This window comes from Gossypium raimondii, chromosome 1, assembly GCF_025698545.1.
Source record: "Gossypium raimondii isolate GPD5lz chromosome 1, ASM2569854v1, whole genome shotgun sequence".
In the NCBI taxonomy this organism is placed as follows: Eukaryota; Viridiplantae; Streptophyta; class Magnoliopsida; order Malvales; family Malvaceae; genus Gossypium; species Gossypium raimondii.
The window spans coordinates 15,221,445-15,241,271 of NC_068565.1; the positions used below are offsets into that span (position 1 = coordinate 15,221,445).

Here is a 19,827-nt window from a genome sequence, read left to right on the forward strand (position 1 = left end):
GAATACCAGGATGGGAATTAAGCCGACTGTAGGAAAGGGAGCTCGAGAAAAGAAAGGTTTGGGAAGATTTCCAAACCCAGGTTGTCAAGGAATACAAGATAAAACAATATTTATCTAGTCCCTCGGTGCTAGTACCACCAACCCCTGGAAAACCCATAATATTGTATCTGACCGTGTTCGAAAACTTAATGGGTTGCGTACTAGGCAACATGATGAGTCGGGGAAAAGAGAAAAGGCAATTTACTACCTCAGCAAAAAGATGTTGTATCATAGACATGGTTAATTTCAAAACTGGACCCAATAAAGTACATGATGGAATCACCTGCACTCTCAGAGAGAATGGCACGATGGTAGATCCTATTATTTGAGTATGGCATTGTGTGTGTGAGCCAAAAGACAATAAAATAAAGTGTAATAGCTGACTTCTTGGCAAGTCGAGCAATGGAGGAGTACGAATCTTTAATATTTGATTTCCTAGATGAAGACTTTATGTGCATTTTCGAAAAGGAAGGTGAATCATCAAAAGATCAATCATGGAAGATGAGCTTTGATGGTGCATCGAATGCATTGGCGCACGGATAGGAGCAGTCTTAATGTCACCGGAAGGGAACCATTACCCACTCACTGCCAGATTTAATTTATTCTATACCAATAATATAGCAAAATATGAAGCTTGCATAATAGGACTTCGTGCAGCTATCAAAAGAAAAATCAAAATTTTAGAGGCGTATGGGGACTCAGTATTAGTGATTCATCAAATTCGTGGAGATTGGAAAGTGAAGGATTTGAAGTCAAATATCGTGGTCTTATTGAGAAACTGGTCAAAGAATTCAAAGAAGTGACTTTTAACTATTTCCCACGAGAAGAAAACTAATTGGTTGACATCCTGACCACTTTGGCTTCAATTTTCAAAGCAATCAGATAAACTGAAGTAATGCCTCTCTAAATGAGTATATATGAGGTCCCCACATATTGTTTTAGCATTGAGAAGGAGTCAGATGGATGACTATGGTTCCATAATATCTTGCAGTATATCAAGAATCAAAGGTAACACGAGTAAGCAAACGAGAATGACAAAAGAACAATCAGGAGAATGGCGATTGAATTTGTTCTTGATGGGGATATTCTATACAAAAAAGGAAAAGATCAAATGCTCCTAAGATGGGTGGACACTGTTGAAGCCAGAAGAATACTTGAAGATGTCTATAAGAAATTTGTGGAACGCATGCCAATGGTTTCACCATGGCTAGGTAGATTATGAGACTTGGTTATTATTGGCTGACGATGGAAAGTGATTGCATTAGTTACACACAAAAGTGCCACAAGTGTCAAATTTACGGCGATAAAATTCATGCAGCTCCTTCGCCCCTTTATGTCATGACTTTTCTGTGGCCTTTTTCTATGTAGGGCATGGATGTTATGGGGCCAATTTCCCCGAAGGCTTCTAATTGGCGCCGATTCATCTTTATGGTTATAGATTAATTCACAAATGGGGTAGAAGTCGCTTCGTTTGCTAATGTGACGAAGATTGCAGTGTGCAGGTTTCTAAAAAAGGAGATCATATGTCGATATGGTTTGCCTGAGAGAATCATTTCAGATAATGCTTTGAATTTGAACAACAAGATGATGAAAGAAGTGTGTGAGCAATTTTAGATAAAACATCATATTTCCTCACCCTATCGCTCGAAAATGAACGGAGCAGTAGAAACGGCTAACAAAAACATTAAGAGGATTATCGGGAATATGACAGACATTAAAAGATTGGCATGAAAAACTACCATTCGCTTTATACACATATAGCACCTCTGTACGGACATCTACGGGAGTAACTCCTTTCTCCTTGGTTTACGGGATGGAAGTCATTCTGCCTATCGAAGTAGAGATCCCATCCTTACGCGTCTTGATGGAGTCAAAACTAGAATAATCAGAATGGGTTCGAGCTCGATATGATCAACTAAACCTTATTGAAGGAAAATGCTTGAAGGCAATTTGTCATGGACAGATGTACTGGAAGAGAATGATCACGGTCCATAACAAAAAAGTGCTGCCAAGAGGATTCCGTGAAGGAGAGCTTGTACTAAGAAAGATCCTCCCAATACAAAAGGACTTTCAAGGAAAATGGACACTAAATTGTGAAGGGCCGTATGTTGTAAAAAAGGCCTTCTCGGGCGGGGCTCTAATTTTCACTGAAATAGATGGAAAAGAATTACCTAATCCAGTGAACTCAGATGCTGTGAAGAAATATTATGCCTAAAAAAATCAAGATGAAAACCCGAAAAGAGCGTCTTGATAAACAAAAAGGATTAGGATGAAAACCCGAAAGGGCATCCTAGTGAAGCAGGTTCGAACTTAAAGAACAAGACGACTCCAACGGGGATTTGAATGACGAAGTTATAATGGTTGAAGTATTCTTAGAAGCTCGAAATCTTCTACTCAATAAGCCATGCTCAAAAAGATCCTTGACGAAGAAACGTAGAGAAGTTCATGCGTTGGATATCTAGAGCATTCTTGGTCATTAAATTCATTTCTTTTCTTTGTGGCGTTTTCTTTATTAAACTATTCCTTGTCAATTTTCTTTGTTTGTTTCTTTTGAAATAACATATGAATGTGATGTTTTCCCTTCATGCCTACTTTGCCATTTTTCAAGCATCTCATGTTTGGTTCATTTAAATAATAAATAGTAAAGTGACATACTCTAAACAAAAGGAATGTTGAGCATTATTCGGATGATAATTTGATAAATACAAGGGCCTTGAAGCGAGGACAAAGTTCAACAAGGTGTAGGAGGGTGATATACAAAGAAATGTGGGTTACTCGCAAAACTTGAGGAGGAGTACAAAACCTGAGAGAAAAGACAATGATTGAGACAATGAATGTGGGTCCTCATGAAAATCACAACAAAAAAAGGGGGGCACGGGACAAACAGCTCAGGTGCATGGCATGATCATGTAGGTATAAAAGCATTTAGGACAAACACGCGCATATCGTAATAACATCATACATGACATATACAAGTATTCCAGTAGAGTAAGATATTTTGGTGGCAGCTGCACTGAGTCGATGTAAAAGAAGGCTTTCGAATTTTACCTGATAATCTTTTTTAAAATTCTGATTCTCTCGAAAAAACCATTTCTTTTTCTATTTTTCAAAAATCAACTCATAATCTGAGAGGTGAGTTGAGCCTCGGGTCACAAGTTGAGGTATTTTCAATTTCTGTTTTTCAAAAATCAACTCATAATCTGAGAGGTGGTTTGAGCCTTGGGTCTCAGGCTGAGGTATTTTCAATTTCTGTTTTTCAAAAATCAACTCATAATCCGAGAGGTGAGTTGAGCCTCGGGTCGCACGCTAAGGTATTTTCAATTTCTGTTTTTCAAAAATCAACTCATAATCCGAGAGGTGAGTTGAGCCTCGGGTAGCACGCTGAGGTATTTTCAAGTTCTGTTTTTCAAAAATCAACTCATAATCTGAGAGGTGGTTTGAGCCTCGGGTCGCACGCTGAGGTACTTTTAATTTCTGTTTTTCAAAAATTAACTCATAATCCGAGAGGTGAGTTGAGCCTCGGGTCGCACGCTGAGGTATTTTCAATTTCTGTTTTCCAAAAATCAACTCATAATCCGAGAGGTGAGTTGAGCCTCTGCAGCACGCCGAGGTATTTTCAAGTTCTGTTTTTCAAAAATCAACTCATAATCTGAGAGGTGGTTTGAGCCTCGGGTCGCACGCTGAGGTACTTTTAATTTCTGTTTTTCAAAAATTAACTCATAATCCGAGAGGTGAGTTGAGCCTCGGGTCGCACGCTGAGGTATTTTCATTTTCTGTTTTTCAAAAATCAACTCATAATCCGAGAGGTGAGTTGAGCCTCGGGTTGCACGCCGAGGTGTTTTCAAGTTCCTTTTTCAAAAATTTTTTTTTGGACAATCTAACAAAATTCAGTGCATTTAAATCTTTGCTCTATCCCTGTTTCACAGCGATGAGCAAAGAGAGGCAGCTATAATCACTGAATTTTGTCTGGTTTGGGTTTCGTGTTTTAATTTTTCCAAATTATGGATTTGGGCTAGTCTTATATGGGCACAATCATTGGGCCTATTGTGATTAAATAATTGGGCTTTATCCCATTAATGTTTTGGTTTTTTATGATAATTTAAATAATAATAGAATAATAATAAGAAAAAATACAAAATTTAAAATTTAAATTTTGACCCCTAACTTTCTTAAAATTACATTTTAACCCTTAAACTTTTTTAAAATTACATTTTAATCCCCTAACTTCCTAAAATTGCACTTTAACCCTAAAAGTTTTACACCCTTTGTAATCTGGTCCTTCTAGCACAAAATCCCCAGTCGCCAGGCGCGATTTGTACATCTGCCCTCCGTGATTTTCGGCGGCCGGCGTGGGCATTGGGGCCCTCCTCTAATTGCTACCTGAAAAAGGAGAAAAATATTAACAAAATAAAAGGGATTATCCCTTTCAAAATCGACAGCAAGAAGAAACAAAAAAAGCAAAAAAATAAAAAAAATTAGCCAAAAAGATTCGGTTGAGCCCTACCGCCACTGTGACCACCGCCGCACCACCGGCTTCCCTCTTTTACCATTGCCAAAACCTAAGCAACAAGCAAGAAAAAAATAAAAAAAGGCAGCCAAAGAAAAAAACAACAAAAAAAACAAAAAAATTGGCTTACCTACAACCTACCGTCACCCCTTTACCCATCGCCGCCACTATGACCACCCCATAGCTGACCCATTGCCTTGCCTCTTCCACTATTACCAACACCCAAACAACCAAAACAAAACGAGAAGGAAAAAAGGAGAAAGAAAGGAGAAAAAAAAGAGAGAAAGAAGAGAAGAAAAGAAAAAAAAAATATGAGAGAAGGAGATGAGAGGAGGGGATGGAGCGCCGGCAGTCGTCGTACCACCGGGCAGAGGAATCGACAGCGTGAAGGGGGCTAGGGCTTGAGAAGAAGGAGCAAAAAAGAAAAAAAAAGAAAAAAAAGAAAGAAGAAAGAAAAAAGAAAAAGAAAAAAAGAAAAAAAAAGGATAGGTCGGATCCGAGCCGACCAACACCACCGACTGACCTGACCCAAACAACAACCCAGCAGCACAGTAGGCTAGCAGCCCAATCCTGTAAGCCAGTCCAGCAGACCGATCTAGCCCAAAAACAAGCAAGCCCAAGAGAGTTAACAGAGTAGCAGTCCGACAGAGCCAACAACGATGTCAAGACAGTCCAACTCAGCGGCCCAAAAAAAAAGAAAAAAAGGAGAAAAAAAAAGGAAGAAGACCCATTCTTCAAGCCCATAATTTTGGGCTTTTTGGTAATTTTCTTACCCACTTTAAATTTAGTCCATATATTTTGATGACATCTCGTTTTTAATATTATTGGCATTTTTTTAAACATTTTTCTTTTTTTTTAATTTTAGAAATATTATTGTGTTCACTTTAGTGGAAATTTTAAATTTAAATAATTTCAATACATTAGGCAACGAACCGATTTAGCATTAAGCCATTGATTTCATCGCTATGTTGGGTGAATATAATTGGTTCGTGTTAAATACGGGACGGCCTTCTAAAAAGTCAAGAAATTCAAAAATTCTTGCATTTTAAAATAAAATGTTTATTTTTGTGGTTATTTGTAAATTATCGAAATTTCATTTTTAAAATGTATATAATACTATAATATATAATTTATCAAAATTCTAGTTTTTTAAATCGAATCATGATTAAATATTGAATTGAATTCGTATTTTTGAAAATTAAGATAACACGTGTTTAATGAGATACCAATTTTGGGCGTCGCAAGGGTGCTAATACCTTCTTCGTGCGTAATTGACTCCCGGACTCTAATTTTCTCTAGATTTCGATGTAGACTTAAAATCAAATCTTTTTAAAGAAAATTTAAGAAAAAAAATAAATTTTCTTTTAAAAAGAGAATTTATTAGGTGTCCGATCACACCTACAAAAAATCGATGGCGACTCCCCTCTTTTTAAATAAAATTGAGATTTTGTTTTCAAATTTTCAATATTGCCTTAATTAGCGCTCATGCAAATTTTAGGTTGCTACATAAAGTATAGTAATAATTTTCAATATTCACCAATAATATGGTGGCAAATTTACACTTTATCTCTTAATAACTTTTATATAAAATTAAAATTAAGTTGACCGAATATATAAAAATTGATGATTAAAATTGTTATTATACCAATAGAAAAAGTAAATATTTTCGAAAGCTTTAGTGACAGGAATAATGATGTAGTTTACCTTTTAATTTATATATTATTCTCTCTTCTCTAATTACACATTTACACCCTAATTTTTTGTTCATTTATTTGAAAAGTCTTCTCTTTTTCCTATCATCGTCCGCCTACAATCGTCCCGCTTCTCTCTGTCGTCTCTGCAAATCACTTTTTTTTCTTCTTCTCTTCTTATCTCAGTTCTCACCCAACTCCGTGACCGCTGGTTTTTGCCGGATCTGACCCGTATCCCGTGCCGGATCGTGTCGACACGGCACTGCACCCCAAATTGCCGAGTCCTGGTAACGAAGAATGTTGGTATGATTGGCTTTTGCTGGAGTTGTAGTTTCATTTCTGAAAATTTAGACAGCCTGATTGTTTTTGACCAACAACTGAATTTTCCAATTTTCTGTTACTTTATCTTATATGTCTATCTGTGGGATTTTAGTTTTTGGTACTTACTACTAATGAGTTGAACTGTAGTCTTTAATTCAGTGCATCTCTCTTGTTTTGCCACTTTCATACAAGTTGATCATTTACCTAAACTGTTTTTATTTCTAGTTTGCATGGGGTTGGTTGAAAATTATGAACTCTATGAGATTTTGGGGCTGCACATTTTTGGGAGAAATATGCAACATGTGAGCTGATTTTCCTTTTCATTTTTGCATAAAATTGTTATAAGAGCTTACACGTAACTGCATACCGAGGCATTTTCTTCATTATGTGCAGTAATCTACGTTCTACTTTGCGTAGTTTGTACTGCAACTGTTTAATTGGTTGTAACCTGTGAAGATCTCACAATTAGTGTAGGTATTAATTGGTTAATTTGGTTTGTAGGAACTTATTCTCATTGATGATCTCCTGTTTGCGTTGGTTGGAATTGAAGGACGATACATTTCAATCAAAAGAGTGCATGGAAAGGCTGATGTTGTCAGTTTCCAGGTTGATGCATCTATGGATTTAGCACTTCAGGTTAGAAATTTTCTTCTGTTGGCACAAACAAGTGTTCAGCTATCCTTTGTGGCTGAATTGCTTTTACTCTGGAATTTTACTGTTATGGTGATTGAAAAAACTTGATGCACTGCTGTGCTACTATAAATACCTTTTTGTTATTCTTCGTTAACCATGAAAGGGATATGCAGTTTAGCTTTGGGTTCGTTTCCATAAAGTAAAGAACCTCTAGTAGCAGACTGCTTGAGCATGGTTTCTTTAGGGACTCTAGAAGCACACTTGCTCTAAATCCAGATTGCTGAAGATAAAAGACTATATTCCTGGAAGTAAAAATAATTCCCTTGAGTATCGATAAGTTACTTCAATGGACCATTTTAGTCTTGGAGCATGATGGAGGCCATTTTTGATAATTTTTGTCTATGTTAATAATTGATGAGATGGTGTTGCAAATATATCATGTGTGATTTTCTCACTTGCATTTGCACAATACTTTAGCTGATTGAGAAACCATTTCAGGAATTCGCAAAACGGATATTTCCTTTGTGTGAGAGCTATCTCCTGATTGATGAGTTTGTAGAGTCCAGATCTCAGTTCAAGCATGGGCTTGTCAATCATGCCTTTGCTGCTGCACTGAGGGCATTCCTTTTGGTAGGTTCTTTGGGCTACAATGCTTTTCATTAGATAATATACTATTTCTTTCTATTCAAGAAGTGGTTAGGCTATCTGTTCTTTTACCATCCTTGTAAACATTATTTTTTATAGTAATGGCTATTATTGTCTAATTTGCACATGTAGGTTGTCATTTCCTATAGTTTGTTGTTTCTTTGTCAAGCAAATGAATATATACCAACTTGTGATTGTATTCATGATGCATGCTTGCCAGTTTATATGATATAGATGTCCACAATAGATAAATGATAGGCATTTTATTTTATAGTTGGAAAAAGCGTAATCTGTCAGGTTTTTAGGCCATTGAGAAAATAGGGTTTTGGGGGTTCAAATAGGGTTACAAATTAATTCCAACTCCCTTTGCCATTTTTTATGACTTGTTGTCAATTGAAACATATGGTTCCCTGGTCAGTACAGTCTTTATGTAGGATGTTAGTGTTTTGTTTATCATCCTTCATATTTTGTATGATTTGCTGTTAAATAGTTTCATGATAACTGTTTTGACATTCTGCATAATGTTTTCCTCTCCGTATGCCAACTTTCTTGATCAGGATTATCAGGCCATGGTTGCACAACTTGAACACCAATTTCGACTTAGAAGACTTTCTATTCAAGGATTGTGGTTTTATTGTCAGGTTTGGCTCTATTCTTAATCCTTTTGTTTTTAGAGTGTTTCACTAAGTATGCTTTCATCCATTGTTCACAGCCCATGATGGGCTCCATGCAAGCATTGTCCACTGTGATAAGGAAGGTTTCAGCTAATAATTATGCAGGTTCTGCTGTGCTTAATTTGTTGCAGAGCCAGGTGAGATGTTATATTAGTTGATTGATGCAGGAAAATATAGTTATTTTAGTTATTTATTATTGCATTAGAACTTAAGAAAATGATATTTGTTTGCTTTGTCCTATTTGCTTATTCGATTTCAGGCTAAGGCTATGGCTGGTGATAGTGCAGTGAAGTCATTGCTTGAGAAAATGACTCATTCTGCTAGCAATGCATACCTTAGCATATTGGAAAGGTACCCCGTTCCCTGTAATAACTGCAGTATATCTGATTTTTGTTGTTACTATGCTTGAAAGTCTGTTATGCTTCAGGAGTTTTAACTATATCTTGTTATGTGTATCTGTTTCCCCCACTCTAAAAAGTATATTATTGGTGGAGAGTTGGAAAATGTGTTTCCAAGAAATTCTTTTTCTGACGAATCATCAACTGATATGGAATGCTCGTCAATTATTTCACTACTATATATAGAGTTGTTATGAACACGCGAACAGGACTGAGTCACAGGGCGACTGATGGGGAAGTCGAAGTCAATTGTCTTCACTTTATCTCTATTCATGTAATGACCTATTGTGATTGATAGTTCAACACATCAAAGGGAGATTGAAACCTTAGGGCTCGTTTGAGAGTGAAAGCCAAATCTCTTTAGGGTTTTTTATAGATTTTCTTCTTTGGATTTTATTATTCCATACGTCCCTTTAAATAAGGACTAGTTTTATTACATAAAGAGGAAGCCTATTCTTAGAAGGAAAATAAATCAACTTAAATAAAAGTATAATCAAGAAACCTAAGGAAAGAAATAAAAGTGCAACGTAAGCTTTAACTAGAGAATCGAAATTAATGGCCTTTCCTAACATAGGTTCGGCCCATAACAAAACTTGAATATGCATGTATCAGGTCTGACTATCTTGGCTTGTTTGAATGAAATAATTGAACGGATTTAGTTAAATATGGGTATCTGGTTAGTTTCGGGGTTTATGCTAGGGGTTGTGTTGGTTGAAGGCTTGGCTTTCAAAGAGAATGAGTGTTAAGCAGGACAGTAGTGTTTTCCCAAACCCACTCTGGTCCTTACATGAAATGAGAGAGTTGCTTTTGTTCAGTCTGGTCATGCATGGTTGAATGTAATAGTAGGTAGCTTCCTTTATTACCATCCATGTTATGTGATATTTACACCCTTGATATATAAATGAGTTAAAATTATGGCAAAACATCCTATGGCTAATAATGGAAAAGTCCCCATGTCACTTGAGATGATAAGTATTAGTTCACTGAGCAGATTGCTTTTTCTTGTAATTCTCAGAAAGATATCATGGTTGCAAGAAGACCATGTTTCATTTTTTACTGGAGAAGTGCAGGTTATTGATAACATCAAAATTCGAATTTGTACAATAAATTTGTGAACATTCTAAAAATAATATATTGATAAGTGTCTTGTTTTTGAAAAGGGGCTCTATTCTAAATGGAGAAATTGCATATATGGAATGGCATTCAATGCTTATGCCTTTACAATTTAATTTGTAGCTTGATCCTGAAGCAGCTCTCTATAATTTGCATCTCGCCTTTTTAGATTTAAATGCCTAGAAATTGAATTCAGTTTTACTTATCATGAAGGCCTACAGTCAGTGGCTTACACATTTTTTTGCTTAAATATTTCGGCTTTTTTTTATTGTTTTTAAGTGAAGAAGTTGCTTATAGTTCCTAGACAAGGTATTTAGGAAGCTCTTCTTGTGACCTAGTAATAAAAAAATGTTTAGTGTTCTTTTCTACTTGTGAAGTCTGATTATGACTTTAAAGTAGGGATGGCACTGACACTTTTTAAATTTCCATATCTGAATTGATTAATTTTCATAATATTTGAATTTGTTTATTGTCTAATTAAATGTGAATATTGTTATCCAAATCCTAATCTGAAATAGATAGAACCATCTGTTAAAGGCTTGAATCTGTTAAAATACTCGGTTACTTACATCTGTTTCTTTTTCCATGACAAAGATATAAAATCAAAGAAGAAAATACTTGGTTATTTAAATCAATTTCTTTTGTCAAAATAAAGATATAAAATCAAACGGTAATTAAATTAAAGTTTTAGTTTACACATTATTAACAAGTAACAGCTTTTAAATACAACAAAAGAAAACCTTAGATAATAAAAGTCCATTTATGAAACTAAAACAACCATAAATTGATAAAGAAACAACAATCAACTAAAAATGAATTTGGATAATGTACCGAGTCTCTCCAAATCAAAAGTAAATTGGATTTGGATATTGGATATCCAAACATTAATACCTGAATCTGAAAAATATTAAATTGGATACTATCACTACTCCAAAATTCAATCCATTCCCATCCCTATTTTATAAACGTCAATGTGTTCAACATGAAAATGCTATTCAATTTTCTCAGTTTGTTACCTTTTGAAGAGTTGTAGGGTTTTTTGAAGCATTGTAATTAAATTAATTATCATGGGGAAATTCCAACAAATAGGTGGATCTATGAAGGAGTAATTGATGATCCATATGGTGAATTTTTTATTGCTGAGAACAAGTCTCTTCAAAAGGTATATTGTTTGTATCCACGTATATTTGTGTTTCAAATTTGTGCTTTCTTTACTTATAATTTTTAGGTTTGTAGGAGAGCCTTACTCAAGATTATGATGCTAAGTATTGGAGGCAACGTTATAGTCTCAAGAAGGACATTCCTAGCTTCCTTGCAAATATTGCTGGTACAATATTGACTACTGGGAAATATCTGAATGTCATGAGAGAATGTGGGTACAATGTTCAGGTCTGATTCTTTAAATGAGAACCTCCTTTGTCCATTTTGCTTTGTGACATACCTCTAACTAGATATTACTTTTAGGTCCCTGTGTCTGAAAATTCTAAATTAATGACTTTTGGATCAAACCATCAATACCTTGAGTGTGTAAAAGCTGCTTATGAATTTGCCAGTGGTGAGCTCTTAAGTCTCATTAAGGAAAAGGTGAGCATGAATTGTTACTACTTAGTAATTTAAAAGCTAATTTTCAAGTGTTTTTTTTTTGGTCATCCTTTAAGAGAATTTGCCAGAACTTTATCTAATTTTGACTTCCATGTCTAATGTTCCAGTATGATTTAATAGGAAAGTTGCGGTCTATAAAGCACTATCTTCTACTTGACCAGGTAAATATGTTAAATATTGTATGCTTTGGGATGGAAATCAATCTTTATTTATGTATAGTATGGTTTTGAATGTGGTTACCAGTTATCTCTAACAGAAAGTACACAATTTGTAATTGTTTTTTCTAGTATGCTGGTTGAGATAGATAAGGACCACCTTTTGTAGATCACAACTTTTGATGAGTGTATGTCAGCGCCAAGTTTTCAATAGCCTTATGCAGGGCATGCTTGGCATTCAGTAGTCACACTAGGTTAAGTTGTGATTCGGTTTATATGATTATTAGCCAATATTTAAACCATATTGTAACCATTTGGGATTAGTTCTCAAGTTCTAACTATTTAACATGATTAGTACTTAGTTGAGCTTTGTAAAACTCTAGGACCAAAGCTTTAACTGTTCTGGTGCATGGTAATAGTAGTAGTATCATTGCTTTGGTCTTATTCTTGGCCAGCAATGGATCTAAGAGGAGAATTTATTAATGTAAGTGTTGTTCGGATAACTGCATAAAGGATTGAAACTAGAAGTTTCAAGGATTTAAAAGTTTTTCAGTCCTTGAGTGGCTTCTTAGAAGAATCTTTCAAATGAGAACATGTTGAGTGCATTCAATGAGAGGACCTACAATTGGTGAAGCCCTAAATGCATTTTCCGGGAAGCCAAGCACTTGCATTTGTAGGGATCTATACCCTTTTATATTGCTTAGATCATCTTTTCCATTTTCATCATTGACTATTGTATTTTCTATCTCTATGTTTGATAATTATCAAAATAAGTTTTGAAATTGATTGGTTTTTAACTAAAACTTTTACCTAAAATTAGTAATTTAATGATACTAAATGAAATAAATGTATAAATACTGAAGAATGCATAAATTGAAGATGATAATTCAATAGGGACATAATAAATTGTAAAGAGATACCAGTTGATAGATGGATAGAAAACTCCTTGAAGTATCCAAAGCTACTTTGGGAAATATTAGGTGAAAAGTATGATCTTAATATACTAAAAACTGAAAAGAGAATAAGAAATAGTTTGTGTGTATTTGGTATGGGAAAAAAAAAACCTATTTTCAATTTTCATTTTCATTGAAAATAGAAATGTTTGTGTGACAAGGTGGTGGCATATGCTAAAATAATATCTAGCGCATGGATATTTTTTTTTAAGTTATAGAATGGGTAACTCCCATATTTCTTCCTAAGGGATCAACCAAATTGCTTTTGCACTAGCTAGCTACTAATTGGGATTGCCAAACTCTAGGAAGTTTGACCTTGTAGAATTTCTAAAGGACCCTTACAGTAAAGGGCTTTGAGAGGCACCCTAATAATAGGGTATGCTGTTGGACCTTAACTTTGAGGGTGTTGAAGAGAGGAAATTAGGGTGCCTATTTTCCTCTCAAAGGGCTTTGAGAGGCACCCTAATTTCCTCTTGGAGGGTCCTTTAGAAGTTCTCAAAGTTGCTAAAACTCTAGTAAGTGCCTATTTTCCTCTCTTCTACACCATTTTAAGCACTTGTAAACACAACTAGTTTGGTTCAGCTTTTATTATCTCTTTGCTTGGTAAGAATAATGGAAATGGATACGGATGAAAAAACTGTTAATCCAATGTTTAAAGCTACAAAGTAGAAAAGTGGCTACCTAACCATGGGAGTAACATTTTCCTTTCTTAGCCCCCTCAATCATTCCTATCAAGAAGAGCCTGAGATAATGTGTTTGCAAAACTGAGAAGATATAAGAAAAGGAAAACACGTAGATACTTGCAGAACTGAGAAGATAATAAGAACAAGAAAACACATAGATGTTTGCAAAACTGAGAAGAACATATTGGCGGCTTTGAAAATAGTTGTTTTACTGGAAAAGTATTGACTTAGCATCATAGGGAGGGATTGATAGAGTGAGGGATAGAAATAGTTGAGAGAGGGCAGGAGTCCGAGTAGGGAGAGATAAAAGGAAGATGAAGGCAGTCTCAGATAATGCTTAAAGTGCTGGAGCATTTTGAAAATCCTTTCTATGTTTTAGACAAATAACGTAATTTGCTTTATAGATTAAAATAGTTTTAAATTTGAGTTCTTTCTTGGAGTGATCATATGCAAACACAGCACTACATTTTGGAATAATAGGATCTAGAATAAAATTAATATTCTATTCCTATTCCTGTCCAACATTTAGAGAGTGATTGTATATAGTTGTGTGATAGACATATGTTTTCATAATGATTTATGTAGTCATTCTAATTCAGGTGCTATCAAATTGCAGGGTGATTTCTTGGTTCATTTTATGGATATAGCTCGAGAGGAGCTCTTGAAAAAGCATGATGAGATATCTGTAGAGAAACTGCAGGTTTTATCATCTTTCCTGTCTTTTTCTTTGATTGTTCACCATGTGAGGTGCATATGACAAGGCTTCTACATCTCTACTCAATAAAATTTAAAAAGGAAACTGCAAAATAAATGTTATTAAAAAGGCAAGCTATCTGACATATGTGAATTTATTTCTCTTCATCCATTTTTTCTTGAATATGTAGTCTCTGCTGGATCTAGCTTTGCGTACCACGGCTGCTGCAGCAGATCCTTGTCATGAGGACTTAACATGTTGTGTGGTAAGTGGTTCCTCTGTTCCTCATTTCTTTGTATGGGAAAAACTTGGATTGTATCTATATTGTATTAGTATTTAATGTTTTAACTCTCAGGAGAGGTCTTCGGTTCTCAAAGGATTGAGCAGACTGAAGGATCTTGACATCAAGAATGTTTCTCATGGTAATGATCTAGAGGAGCCAATAAGCATTACTGGTCTTGAGACATTTTCCTTGAGCTATAAGGTAGGCTTTTTTTTTTTTTTTTGTAGTTACTGTACAATGTCTGTTCTTGCATGAGTCTTCAAATTACAAGTTAATTAAAGGGACCTACTTGCAGGGAGTATAGCCATTGTTAGTGAGTCTCTTGAATGTTGTGATTTCTTTTAAGGTTAAAATGTTTTAGTAAAATTATATTTGGTTCTTCCAATATTTTCTGGATTGTGTTTAAACTTCTTTTTCAAGGTGAAATAATAGTCAATCGTAAGAATTACATGATTTGCGTGGTAGTTTCTCGGGGTGTGCACTTTTACTTTGGTTAAATAAAAAACAGACCAAGAAATTGATTTCTAACTTTTTTTTTTGAAACCAAACCAAACTATATTATAATGAAAACACAATTGAAGTAATTTAGTTTGCTTGGGTTTCTTATTTGGTTTTGACCAAATAAGCAAAAAAAAAGAAAAGAAATCAAATAATTAAAAATTAAAGGAGTCCTCAATTCAAGTAAAATATAAACAGTTAAAATAAAAACAAGAGTCTTCTGTTCACTGAATGGCTTCAGTGTTTTGGGAATTCATTCTCTTCTCATTCTCCCAACACTAGAGTCATGCAACAAATTCAAGTCAAATATAAACAGTTAAATTAAAATAGAAAACAACAGTCTAAGTGCCTGTTCTGTGAATGGCTTCAGTGTATTGGGAATTCATTCTCACCTCATTTCCCCCAACACTAAAGTCATGCAACAGATGAAGCCTGCCTAAATGGGCAACTAAGAACTGAATTTGTAGCATCATAAATATAAACTGGTTCACATAAAACACTTTAGAAAACACAGTAAATGATAGTACGTAATACATAGGTTTCTTTGTTTTTGACCAAATCGTGCTCTGCCCTAGTTGTTTCTTTATACTTGCTTGATGGTTTATTGTGAGTGGAAGCTCCTTATATTGTAATCCATTGGTGACATCACTTTTACATCATTTTACGGTGCAACCATGTATTTTCATCCTTATGCTCATGATATTTTGTGTGTTTTCAGATTCAGTGGCCACTGTCAATTGTTATAACAAGAAAAGCTTTAACAAAATATCAGTTGATTTTCCGCTTCCTTTTTCATTGTAAGCATGTGGAACGCCAGCTCTGTGGGGCTTGGCAAATGCATCAAGTATGGACTTGAACTTATTGTTGTATTCTGGCGACCTTCTATGTGTTTGCTCTATGCTATCCTATAACTTCAACAAATTTTGCAGGGAGTTCGTGCTCTTAATTCTCATGGAACTGCCATCTCTAGATCATCTCTCCTCTGTCGTAGCATGCTGAGATTTATTAACAGTCTTCTGCATTATCTAACATTTGAGGCAGGTTTCTTTGTATCCTTTGCACCATAGCAGCTCTGAATACTTTTGTAAGGCCTAGAAGGAACAGCTCATGAAGTCAGACGAGTCTTACATACTCTTTATCTTCCATTCAACTTTATTTCAGTTTTGGGCATGACTGAACCTCAGTATTCCTTTACTTTGGGAAATCTCTGCATTTGTGGTAGTCAAAGCCACTAGCAAGATGGACTTTGGGTTTTGACTCTTAGCTTTATCAGGGAAAGGCACAAAAAAGGATGAGGAAGAAAATATGAACTTATATTGAGATGTTCAATTAGTTGGCTTGGTGCTTTTAAGTAACATTCTTGAAATCCTTCTTTTCAGGTTCTTGAACCCAATTGGCATGTGATGCATGGTAGACTCCAGACTGCAAAAAGCATTGACGAGGTATTATCCTAATTAGACTTCTAAATGCTGCATATCTGTTTTTAATATAAAATATAATTTTTTTGGTGATAAACTAGTGCATCACAAGTTATATTTGAACATCCTTCCATTTGTAACAGGTCATCCAGCATCATGATTTTTTCCTTGATAAGTGTCTGAAAGAATGCTTACTTCTTTTGCCTGAACTGATAAAGGTTTGTTGCTTCTCATTTATCAGTATTTTTGGGACAGCTTTTAATAAATTGGACATGCTAGTCTGTTGCTATTTGTTAGACTAAAATGGTGTTTATATTATTAGAATCTAATAAGAACTGGTGAATGAAGCATATTTCAATTTTTGAAGTGAAAAAAAAGATGTAGTTGGAAACGAAGTCTGAAACAGCCCTTGAATACACAAGATTCGATTGTGGGAAATTCACTTTCATTATTCATGTTTGTTTTTACTGTCACAGAAAGTGGAGAAGTTGAAATCATTGTGCCTACAATATGCAGCAGCAACACAATGGTTAATCTCGTTGTCTATTGACATTCCCAAGTTAGATGAGCAGTCTGATGGTTCGGTTGGCTCAGGAAAATTGAAATCAAAGAATCCATCTCAAGTGCAGAAAGTCATGACTAGAAACTCAGCCGTTACTGATTCCATTCTGTAAGTGTGGAGAATGGGTGGCTATGATGACCTGTTTCTCTCATCACTCTAACTTGAACTAATATACATTGCAGTAAATTTGAGAGAGAATTCAATGCTGAGCTTCAGAGCCTGAGACCAATTTTGAGCAGCAGCTCCCAAGCAGAACCATATTTGACACATCTTGCACAGTGGATACTTGGTGCTGGAAATGATCAGTAAGTTCAAATATTGTGTTACATGTGCTTTAGGTAGGGATTATTGTTTGTGTTGTGTTTTGTCTGTATCTTTGTTTCTTCTTTATACTGCATTTTTTAGGTCTCTAATTTCACAAAACAATTGCTTGCTATATATTTAGTAAAACTGTGATGTGGTTGAAAATTTGGGTTACATCTTCTATTAGATTTTTATTCGGGTAAGTCTTTTTCTTTATTGCATGTTATCTATCAAAATATATATTATTGTTGATTTTGGAGTAACATTTTGTGATATTGATATTCTAATTAAATTTGTATATTAATATCAAAACTATCGGCACAAATATATAAATCAATTTGTTAAACAGTTTACTACAAAACATTATATATATATATATATATATATATATATATATAGAACAATCGATGAACTCTAATCTTCGATATGTATTGTTTTAAGGTTCTTATGATTTATGTTTATACATGAATACGTATGTGAATATAATTATAGGATTGTAATTTCATAAGAATGAACAAATGATTATATTTTCTTAAGAAATATAAAATTTAAATTCAGAATTGGTAAGACAATGTCAAAATAAGCTATTACTAGTTAATCGCTCAATTATCTATCGTGTTGGTTTAGGTTTTTTAATGGATTAAAATTACTTTATATATTAAAAAACACCTTGAAGTTGTCCCTGCGAGTCTCAAAATCTGAACTTTGCTATTCCAATTTAAGTCTCATTGTTTCTTATATAATCTTTTATAGGTATGGTTAAATTATTTTATGGCTTCAACGTAAAAGTTCCAAATTTTGACAATTTTTTTCGTGAAAAATAAATTTAATTAAGTCCTCAAGTTTTCGAATTGTATTGATTAGGTTCTTTGATCAACATCATCAAGAATTTTTTTCTTTTATATTATAAAAATATTTTAATTCTTTTAAAAATTATAAATTTGTAAAAATTTATTAAAATTATAAAATGTTAAATAAAATTTAAAAATAAAATGTATTAAAATCTTTCAAAATTTAGTTCTAGAATGAATTTGTACATGATTTTCTGAATCTTTTGGAATTTTGACAACTATGTGTCGAGATTTATTCAGGATGATTTTAAAATTATAAAAATTATTTTTAATATAATAAATTTTAAATTGTTCATTCTTCAAGTTATTTGATTATTTTTTTATATTTAAGACTCTATTAAAATTTAGTAATTTTAAAATCCTTCTAAATTGTTCTTTTTGTTCAAGTAAAATAAAAAACTTTATATGAAATATTCGTAGAAATAGTTTATTTTTCTTTTAGATTCTATTACTTAAGGTCAAGTACATTTAGTGCTACATTTGTCAGAGAATAATCGGGATACATTTATTTTTAAATTCTATGAGTAGAATTAATAAAACTACAAAAAAATTATATATGTATATTTTATATATGTATTTTTATAGTCTAAAAGTACTATAAAATTAAAACATCAATACTAGTCATATAATTTTTTTTTAAGAAAAGTAACTTTTAAAACATCAATACTAGTCATATAATTTATTTTATACATGTTCATAGGTCGGGTTACTCGCCTAAGTTCGAAGGCTATCCCAAAATTTGGGAGAGTTTGAGCAAAAATATTATATCAGAAAAATGAGTTTGGACAAAAAAATTAAGGTCATTTAAAATATAGACCGGGCTCGAGCTTGAACATTCAAGGCCCGAGCTTGTCCCAACTTAGCCCATTTGGTTTTCAAGAAAGAATAAATATTTCAAAAGTGAAATAAGTATTTGGAGAGAAAATATGAATAATAAAATTTGATAAGGATTAAATTGTGAAAATCTGAAAGTTGGAGGACTAAAAGTATAGATTTACCATTTTAGGAAAAGGAGCGAATTTTAAAAATATTTTTTATTATTTTAAAAATATGTATTGATATGTGGAGTTGGAAAATCAAGATATGGGCTAAATTGAATAAAGTGGAAAAGTATAGGTTTTAAAGTGTAAATTTCCCATTTTATATGAAAAGGACCTAAATATAATTTTAACATATTTAATTGATATCTGGAGACATAATCACGAGATTAGAATATCTAAGTGTTGAGGTGTAAATGAGAGAGAATTTATGGAAATTAAGGTTAAAATGTGGTGAAATTTGATTGGTTGGTGAAATATGGACTAAATTGAAATAAAAAGAAAAGTGTAGAATCTTATACACATGTGGAAGGTTGAATGGTGGCAGCTTGAGACAACAAAAATAAAAGGGAAAGAAAGGAAAGAAAGAAGGGAGGAAGAAAGAAAGAAAAGAAAAGAAAAAGAGAGAAAAGAAAGGAAAAGTTTTCATGCATTTTTCTTGAATTTTTCCTTAAAACCATAGCCAAATTTCATATCCTAGAGTGTTACGAAAATATTTTCTACCATGAAAACTACTTAGTTGAAGAAGGAAGTGAAGGAAAAGCTTGAGAAAGTGAAGAAAAAGTAAAGGATAAAGGTAAGATTTTATGATTTTTTAAGGTTTTCATGCTATTTTGATTTGAAATCATGAAAAGATTATGTTGGATACAAGATAATGGTTATGTTTTGTATATGTATGCATGGAGAGAAAGAGGAAAAGATGCAGGAAAGGTGATTAAAGTAAATGAAAGCTTTGAATTGAAAAGAGAAAGGTTAAGTTCAAGTGA

At 33.7% G+C, this 19,827-nt stretch overlaps 1 protein-coding gene across 2 annotated transcripts; it reads left to right on the top strand.

The window, feature by feature from the left end:
- The first annotated feature begins 6,290 nt into the window (after positions 1–6,290).
- On the top strand, positions 6,291–17,375 carry LOC105783947 (gamma-tubulin complex component 2). Of its 2 annotated transcripts, XM_012609666.2 has the most exons (20): positions 6,291–6,540; positions 6,784–6,860; positions 7,060–7,194; positions 7,690–7,821; positions 8,394–8,477; positions 8,549–8,647; positions 8,770–8,861; positions 11,111–11,183; positions 11,258–11,410; positions 11,486–11,605; positions 11,731–11,784; positions 14,031–14,114; positions 14,299–14,373; positions 14,464–14,592; positions 15,608–15,733; positions 15,819–15,926; positions 16,269–16,331; positions 16,451–16,525; positions 16,784–16,977; positions 17,052–17,375. In XM_012609666.2, exons 2-20 carry the CDS (start codon positions 6,789–6,791, stop codon positions 17,176–17,178), a joined length of 1,995 nt encoding a protein of 664 aa, XP_012465120.1. In that variant the 5' UTR covers positions 6,291–6,540; positions 6,784–6,788; the 3' UTR covers positions 17,179–17,375. The 2 variants fall into 2 exon arrangements, with proteins under 2 accessions (XP_012465120.1, XP_052488173.1); XM_052632213.1 differs by lacking the exon at positions 6,784–6,860 and having other exon boundaries at positions 6,292–6,524.
- Positions 17,376–19,827: the final 2,452 nt, after the last annotated feature.